Consider the following 9110-nt stretch of genomic DNA (forward strand, 5'->3'; position numbering starts at 1 on the left):
TAAGGTAAGTTAATGCCTTTTCAGATCCCTCACAACTAAGATTTTGCTTTATTTTAATTTGCATATGTGTAATATGATGACAATGTTTAACTTGCTGTTATTTCATGTTCAAATATGAATTAAACCGAACTGATTTATCTGCTTTTTGTTTTGACCAGTGAACATACTTAAAAAAAAATAAACATTTTCTCCATTTCTTAGTAAATGAAGAACTATTCTAGATCAGGAAAGTTCTATTTTTAAGTTCAAAGTAAAGAGATTCAGGCTGGATAATGGAAATATCAAGAGCTGGGACACAGTTCATTGGTAGAGCATTTGCTTAGCATGCATGAGGCCCTGGGTTCCACACCTCTAGCCCCACAAGAAAAAACAGCACAACTTCTTAGCTGATAATGACAATGTTATTAACAAGAGGAATCTAAAGAATACAGGTAAACATGTATATATATTGAAGTTTTCAACATGGTACATCTTCTACTACAAGCATTCACTAGAATTCAATTCCCTTCACATTTAGTAATATCATCACATTAGTAAATCTGCTGATATTTAATCAAAATTACAAAATGAACCAAGGTCACCTAATCAAACGTCATAACAAGAAAGGAACCCTAGGAATGCAGGTCAAGGAGAGAGGCTGCAGCTGGCCAGCTAGCATACTTTTTGCCTGATTTTCAAGTAGAAATTTGCTACAATGAAGAAAAGAAGCAACAGGTATTACCCATCGTCATTCTTTGCCCATTAAATAAAAATATTTCTTGACTGAACAGACAGAAGAGTCTTTAAAAAATATTAGCCATGGGGCCACAAGTTTGGCCTAGTGGTAGAGTGCTCGCCTAGCATGCAGGAAGAACTGGGTTCGGTTCCTCAGTATCACATACACAGAAAAAGCCGGAAATTGTGTTGTGGCTGAAGTGGTAGAGTGGTGGCCCAAGGACAGTGCTCAGGCCCTAAGTTCAAGCCCCAGGACTGACAAAAAATATATATAAAAATAAAATAAATAAAATTACCATACTTGTATGTTGACAATAGAAGCTCTTTTTTGTTTTTCTTTAGGATGAAGTGTCACGATCTTGCTCAGGCTCATCTCAAAATCCTAGGTTCAAGTGATGGCTCCTGCCTCTGTCTCTAGTAACTGAGGGTACAGGCTCACACCACCGTGTCTGGCTTGAAGTTCTCTTTCTGAATGTAAACTATGACTTGGCAGCCAGGCATGGCAGTGCATACCTGTGATTCCAGCACTCAGGAGGCTGAGGCAGAAGGATCATGAATTCAAGCCCAATCCATATGAACCACATAGGGAAACCCTATCTAAGAGAAAACAAATTACATAATCCTCAAGGGAAAAAATTTACTTAGTACTGAATTAGATAATATTGCTTTTTTTTTTTTCTCTGTCAGGGCATGGGGGTTATCTCTGAGGTCTTTTGCTCAAGCCTAGAGCTCTACCACTTTGAGCCACAGCTCCACTACTGGTTTTCTGATGGTTAGCTAGAAATGAGTCTCATGGAGTGCTGGTAGTTTGGCCCAGTGGTAGAATGCTTGTCCAGCATGTACAAAGACCAGGGTTTGATTCCTCAGTGCCACATACATAGAAAAATGTTGGAAGTGGTGCTGTGGCTCAAGTGGTAGAGCTCTAGCCTTGAGAAAGCCCAAGGACAGGGCTCAGGCCCAGAGTTCAAGCCCCAGGACTTGCAAAAAAAAAAAAAAAAAAAAAAAGAAGGAAAAAGCCAGAAATGCTGCTATGGTTCAAGTGATAGAGCTCCAACTTTGAGAAAACCCAAGGACAGTGCTCAGGCCCTGAGCTCAAACCCTAAGACCAGCAAAAAGAAAAAAAAGTCTATGGGAAAAACTAAGGTTCTTTTTACTTTTACTCTACTATCATATTAAACAGAACAACTTAAAAATTCAGTGAATGTCCCTAGAATAAATTATGTTAAGAGAGGTAAGCCAAAGAGGACAAACAGGGCTTGTTTTCTCTGTAGAAGCTAGATCTAAAGTACACTGGGGTATGATAAATTCTATAGGACTCTAGGCATTCACACAGTGAGACCAAAAGAGGATATCTTAGGGGAGGAACACAAAAGCACAACACCTATGGGCATTTCATCATACAAAATAATATTAATCAAAATGAACTAAAAAAAAATCTCAGCAAGAGCATGGTTACTTTAACTTAAGAAGTGCTTCTTGGGGGGGGAGGAAAAGGGGGAATAAGAACATGAGAAGGGGTATCAAGGTTCGAGAAGTAATTCACCCACTACCAGACAAATGTTACTACTGTAATTCTCCATACATTACCCCAACAAAAAATACAAAAAAAAAAAAAAATAGAAAAAGTGCTTCCAAAATTCATCACCTAGCTTCTTTTCAGGAGAAACTGTACAATTTTTTTTCCTACTTAATTTTTGGAGATGAAAATGGAAACTCTAACCCACAGCCTAACAATGTGCAAGATATTTCCGCTTCAGCATCACGCAAATGCTATCACCCCTCTCATTTGTCATTCTATTTCAACAGGTGATTTAGCTGGTCCTGTAGATCTGATGACTGCCCCACGCTAGAAATAAGAATAAGAAAGTTGTTTATCTGAAATGCGCAACAGACATTTCATTGTACAATCTATCCATTAGTGAATAAATATAGTCATAGCTAAATAAAAATTTCTCTTAGCCCATTTGGTACCTAGAAGTACTTAAACTATGGATTGGGGATAATGGTACGTGCCTAGAGTCCACTACTTGGCAGGACCTAACGGTGGAGTTTCACCTGAGGTCAGCCTGGACCTCATCTTAAAGTAGGGGAAAAAAAGCCTTTACTAGGAGGAAAAGTTTGCAAAGCTAATTAATAATGCAAGTAATACAGTAAGGGGAAAATGTAATCCACCTCTTAAAAAAGTGGATTTTATGACTGCTAGTCCCTTTATTTAGTAAATAGCAATGTGAAAGGTTTGGTATTCTTTAAAATGGGCCCATTAACCCTATAACACTTAGAAATCTTACTGGCAGTGAATCAGCAACTGCATGCCTTTGAAATATAATGTGTTTTTCAAATCCCAGGAGATGGCAATGTGAGATGGTGTGGGTCACCAAGAGTTCTGTACTGATCCTGGCACAGCAGGGCAATTTCCTCAGACTGCTTCAGATGAGTCCCTACAACCCTACCTTTGGGGGTTACTTACTTCTTCTGAATAGCTTCTTGCCTAAATAAAAAAGGAAAAGCATACATAAGAAACCCAATGAGCTAGCACAAGTTATATATGCAACAAATTTCTAGCTTGCCACATTCTATATTTCTGTCCTAAGATTATGTTACTAAGCTTAGCTAAGTGCAGAAATGCTAAAAAGGATGACTTCTGAATCTGCAGAAGCAATAAACAAATTCTATGCAAGGCTTCAATTTAGTGTGAGCAGAGGGAGTCAAATGATCATATACTTAATATATTCACAATGAAAGGATGAACAGGAACAGTATCAAGACCTAAGCCTGTGGCTTAGTGCTAGAGTGCTTGCCTAGCATACATGAAGCCCTGGGTTTGATTCCTCAGTACCACATACATAGAAAGAGCCACAAGTGGCATGGGGGCTCAAGTGGTAGAGTACTAGCCTTGAGTAAAAGCAGCTCAGGAAGTGGCTGGGAGTTTGGCCTCGTAGGAGAATGCTTGCCTAGCATGCACAAAGACCAGGGTTGGATTCCTCGGTACCATATACATAGAAAAAGAAGTGGTGTTGGCTTAAGTGGGAGAGCTCTCTAGCCTTGAGAAAGCCCACAGACAGTGCTCAGGCCCTGAGTTCAAGGCCCAGGATTGGCAAAAAGAAAATCAAGATTTAAATTCTCAATCATACACTTTCATTAGGTACATAAACTAAATAATAAATATATAACCTTAACTACATAAAATATTTTAAAATAAAACAAAAGACACGGGGAATGAGGCTTAGTGATAGAGTGCTTGCCTTACATGCATAAAGCCCTGGGTTCAATTCCTCAGTACCACATAAACAAAATAATTAAAAATTTAGGGGCCAGGAGCATAGCCTAATAGTAGAGTGCTTGCCTAGCATGCACATATACAGAAAAAGCCAGAAGTGGCGCTATAGCTAAAGTAGATCTCTAGCCTAGAGCAAAAAAGTGTCCAAGGACAGTGCCAGACCTTGAGTCAAGCAAAAATATTAATTAATTAATTAATTAATTTAAAAAATTAAAAATAAAACAAAATTATGTTTCAAAATAAAATGAAAAAATTCAAAATTTAATTCACACTTTTAAGAAAGCTTCTCTATATTTCAAATTTTCCTCGGACTGGGAGTGTGGTCTAGTAGTTAAGTGCTTGTCTAGCATGCACGAAGCCCTGGGTTCAATTTCCCAGTCCCACCTACACAGAGATACTGGGAAAAGTTGGAAGTGGTACTGTGGCTCAAGTGGTAGAGTGCTAGCCTTGAGAATGCCCAAGGACAGTGCCTAGGCCCTGAATTCAAGCCCCAGGACTGGCAAAAAAAAAAAAAAAATGATGGTTTATATGTGGCTGCTGCTGTGCTACACAGAAAAATGCAAGAATGGGTTACCATTACCACCAGCCTGAGGTGGAGGAGCAGATGCCCCAGGGGAGATACTTGACCAGACAGTTGCAAGTACTGAAGAACTAATTAAGTAACTCCAGAAGCCAATCACAGAACCAGCAGCTTGTGGCAAGGGCTTTCAAACTACCACAGAGAGTATCATAAAAGATGGAATCTGCCTCTGCTACCCATCTTCTGCAACTGGAGGCATCCATCCACAGAAGAACTTCATCCCTGACCAGTCTCACCTTTGCTCCCACTCTGTTCCCCAAAGCCCCCATGGAAAATGCAGGAAGCACAAAGGTAATGCACATGGACTGGGGACAATGACTGCGGCAAGCCATGGCTAGAGAGGCATACTCACTGGTACTGAAGATGTGTGGTTATAATCGCCATCTTCCTTAAACTCTGCACAAGACAGAAACACAACATTCCACTGCCCTGTAGCCATACAAAGTGTGGTTATAATCCCCAAATCCTTTTTAGAAAAATAGTCTCTTACATCTTCCGAGTGCAGTATGGCATCTTCCTGCAGCACCATGTTTCGAGCTGCCTGACCTAGCAACTGAAAGACAAAAAATCAGATGGTGACCATCGTGATTCTGGAACTCCTACAATCTTCTCTCTGTAGCCATTCTATCATTATCCTCCCCACCCCAGACAACCTTACACACACTGAGAAGTAATGGAGGCTGACTCTTGATTTTTTTCCAGTGGAAAACTTTGTCATTGGCACTATGGCAGTTCTGGCATGGGCCTACATGGGTCTATGACCTGAGTAATCAAGGGCTCCTCGCTGCTGCCATGTAGGCAAGGTTTCCTCACCCAGTACTGATAGGAATTGTGATTCCCCACTTCTGATTCTTTGAGGGCAGATCAGAGCTGGTTTGAGGGAAGTGAGGGCAGAGAAGTTGGAGTGGGCTGGAAAGTACAGAGGGAAAAATAACTGTTTAGAAATGAAATGAGAGCTGAGAATGTGGCTCAGTGATAGAATGCATGCACAACCATCTGGGTTCCATTGCCAGCACCACAGAGGCAGTGCCAGGGAGAGAAAGAAACAACGAAAGTAGAATAGAAAGGAGGGAGAAAATGAAGGGAGGGGGGAAAGAAAAGAAAAGCAATAGAAGGAAAAGGTTTAGAGTAGTAAGAAAACAGCACCTGAAAGATGGCCAAATGTGGCAATGGAAGAGAAAGAGTGCTTTTCATGAGTTCACTGATGGCTGCACCTTTCCACCAATAGAGAAAAGCAGAGGCTGAGTTCAACTGGGTGGCCTGAGGTCAAGGCAAGGCTGACTTTTAGACAAGCAGAGATCAGCTAAAGTTCCTGGCCTCTGGCTACACTGCTCCTGGCTTACCTTAAATCATCCTTGTCAAGGCTGCAACGTGCGTGGGTGCGTGCATCACATGCCTGCATGCCTGTGTGCATGCATGGGTGTACGCTACCAACCTCTCCCTGCTCCCTTGGGCCAGGAAATTCCATGAAAAGGAACTGACAACATCAAGTTAACCAGGGTCATCAATATACAGCACTTTCCAAGATTCCTTCTTTCCCCCAGGCAGTTTTGTATTTTTCTATTGAGGTTTTAAAATTAGTAAAACTTTATTTGCTTACTTATTTTTTTTTTCAGTCCCAGGGCTTGAACTCAGTGCCTGGACACTCTCCCTGAACTTCTTTTTCTCAAGGCTAGCATTTTACCACTTGAGTCACAGTGCCACATTCGCCCTTTTCTGTTTAGGTGATATGGAAGAATACAAATGGAGGGCTTCAAGCATGCTGCCCCAGTACTCTGCTCCTAAGCCACATACTCAGCTCTATGAGACTCATCTCCAATTAACCACTTCAAAACCACAAGTGGAGCTGTTGCTTAAAGTGGCAAAGCACTAGCCTTGAGCACAAAGAGCTTAGAGACAGTTCCCAGGCCTTGAGTTCAAGTCCTACAGCCGAAAAAAGAATTTTAACTTTGCCTTTTTCTATGCATAGGGTGGCTAGGTAACCAGACCCATTTTGTTTGTCATTTCACCTGTCTACCAGACATTGGATTGTTTCCAGCTTTGAGTGAAGTTGAAGAAAGGTGCTAAGGTATTAAGGCATGGTTCTAATAGTAGTATTTCTGCCTAACAAGCCAGAGGTCTTGAGTTCAAACCCAAGTACAGTCCCCCACCAAACCAAAAAAAAAAAAAAAAGAAAATGCTATGAACATGAACGTGTCTTTGTGGGAACACATTTTCCTTGCTCTTGGTATGAATATCTAGTTCAGGAAGTCTGTTTGGGGGAGAGGCAGATAATAAATATATAAATTTTTCTGGTCAGAAAAGCCATAAAATGAACTAGCCAAAGAATGAGTGACCAGAGCACTGGAACAAGCCAATCTACAGTACAGCAAACACATAAAAAAAGGTAGCCAGAAAGATAAATTAGGAAAGAATAAGTCCGTCAAAAGAATGGAGGGAGGAACTGGGGTCTATAGCATAGGGGCAGAGCACTTGCCTTGCATGCACAAGACCCTGGGTTCATCCAGAGCACTATGAAAAGAAAAAGGGAAAAAAGAAAAGAACGGGGTGAAAGATCTTAGGTCTCAGAGTCAACTTGCTGATTAAGACCCCATCCTGTGTCCCTACCTGTGTACAAAAATCTGTTCAGCTTCTACTTTCCCAATGCTGTATTATTTTTCCAGTATGATGTACAAATTCCTGCCTCAGCTGCTACAGTCTCCCGAACTGACTCTTCCCCCCAATTCCTGTAGCCCACGGTTAACACCTTGGTAATGCCTTCTTCTCAGAATAGACTCTTCCTCTGAATTTCTACGGTTCACATAATATGACCCAAGTGACGCCTCCTAGAAGTTTGTTTAAATTCCACTCACACCTGTCCACTGCTGCTGCCTCCATTTCTGCTCGGAGTAGGCCAGTTGGTATGCCTCCCAATAAAGCCTTGAGCCCAAATGGGTCGCTCAATTCTCATTCCTTACAAAAAAAGAAGTGTGGAAAAGAATGGAAATGCTGAAGCTGGTGCGGTGTGGTGCGGGTGGTTCACGCCTAGCTACTCAGCAGGCTGAGATCTAAGGATCAAGGTTCAAATCCAGTCCAGGCACAAAAGGACCTAAGACTCTTATCTCCAATTAACCTTCAGAAAATGGGAAGTGGGGCTTGGCTCAAGGGTAGGGAGGTAGCCTTGAGCTGAAGAGCTCAGGAACAGTGTGCCCAGGCAGAGTTCAAGCTCCATGACCCACCAAAGGGGGAGGGGAAGGATGAGAATGCTGAAAGCAAGCCAAGACACGGGGGGGGGGGGGAGGGGGGGGAGGGGAGGGGGGAGACAGAGAGAGACAGAGAGAGACAGAGAGAGAGAGAGAGAGAGAGGGAGGAGAGAGAGAGAGGAAGGAAAAGAAAGGAAAGGAAAAGAAAGGAAAGGAAGTACTCAGGGGGCTGGGATCTTAAGAATCAAGGTTCAAAATCAGCCCGAACAGGAAAGTCCCAAAAGACTCTTATCTCAAATTAACCACCTAAAAACAGGAAGTGGAGCTGTGACTCAAAGTGGTAGAGTGCTAACCTTGAGGAAGAAAGCTCAGGGCAGTGCGGAGGCCCTGAGTTCAAGCCCCAAGCCCAACAAAAAAAAAGGGGGGGGAGGAAGGTGGTGCAGAGAATGGATGATGCAGGGAGGGGAAATGATGGGAGTATAGCGTAAATGTGTACGGAAGACGGACAACTGACCCCCCAAAACAAAAACAAAAACACCCGAACTTGTATTAGATCAGTTCAGGACAAACGACAGACCCCTCCCCCCCCAAAAAAGTGTATGAATGAAATGTATAATGAAATCTTATCTCCCCCATATACCTGGTGTAAGCATCTCCCCAGAAAACTCTACTAAAAACAACAACAAAAACAAATAAGGAACTGTTTAGAAGCACAGACTCCTCTCACTATTCTGGTGGCCCTTCCAGTTCTAAAGCAGAGTCCCACGCTACCGCCAACGTTAACCAAAGACTACACTCCCCAGAATGCACCACGCGCCTTCGCGGTCCCACCCGCTCCAGTCCTACACTCCCCAGAATGCAACGCGACCTGCTTCCCTCCGTCTAGACCGGGAAGACTAGGCCGAACGAATCCATTTCCCGCTCACCTCAGAGCTTCGGGAACCCTTCAGAACCTGCTTGGTGAGCGCGATCACGTCAGTACCACAGGTGGTCACCTTCTCCGTGAGAAGCCCCTTCACTGACTGACCAAAGCGAGCTTGCGAATCCTGCGTTCCAGTCGCCATCATCTCCCCTACCAAATGCCTCCGCACAGAGGACGGAGCTTCGCTAGGGCCAAAAGAGATGAAAAGCAAAATGCACCGAGGTAGCCTCTCTTGGGCCCATGGGAAAAGGAACAGACGCATGCGCCTAGCAAAGGTTACGAATTAAATTCATTTGAAATACGCAGTTGATATCCTGAGGAAGACAAGAGAAACATACCTAGACGGGAAAAGGATAGGTCAGCATTCTATAGCATAAAATCAGAAGAGTTACATTACATTCCCCTTTCTATTATTTAGCAAATGCGTTGCTGCAA

General features: G+C 42.7%; 1 protein-coding gene across 1 annotated transcript; it reads right to left on the reverse strand.

Moving 5' to 3' along the window:
• Positions 1-426: 426 nt before the first annotated feature.
• On the reverse strand, positions 427-8869 carry Borcs7 (BLOC-1 related complex subunit 7). The gene is made up of 5 exons (XM_090345980.1): positions 8680-8869; positions 5062-5124; positions 4924-4967; positions 3182-3202; positions 427-2560 (listed from the first exon to the last, which is right to left on the reverse strand). Exons 1-5 carry the CDS (start codon positions 8818-8820, stop codon positions 2509-2511), a joined length of 321 nt encoding a protein of 106 aa, XP_090202106.1. The 5' UTR covers positions 8821-8869; the 3' UTR covers positions 427-2508.
• Between the last annotated feature and the right edge of the window lie 241 nt (positions 8870-9110).

The sequence above is a fragment of the Megascapheus bottae genome, chromosome 15, assembly GCF_031878675.1.
Source record: "Megascapheus bottae isolate mThoBot1 chromosome 15, mThoBot2.hap1, whole genome shotgun sequence".
Classification (NCBI taxonomy): domain Eukaryota; kingdom Metazoa; phylum Chordata; class Mammalia; order Rodentia; family Geomyidae; genus Megascapheus; species Megascapheus bottae.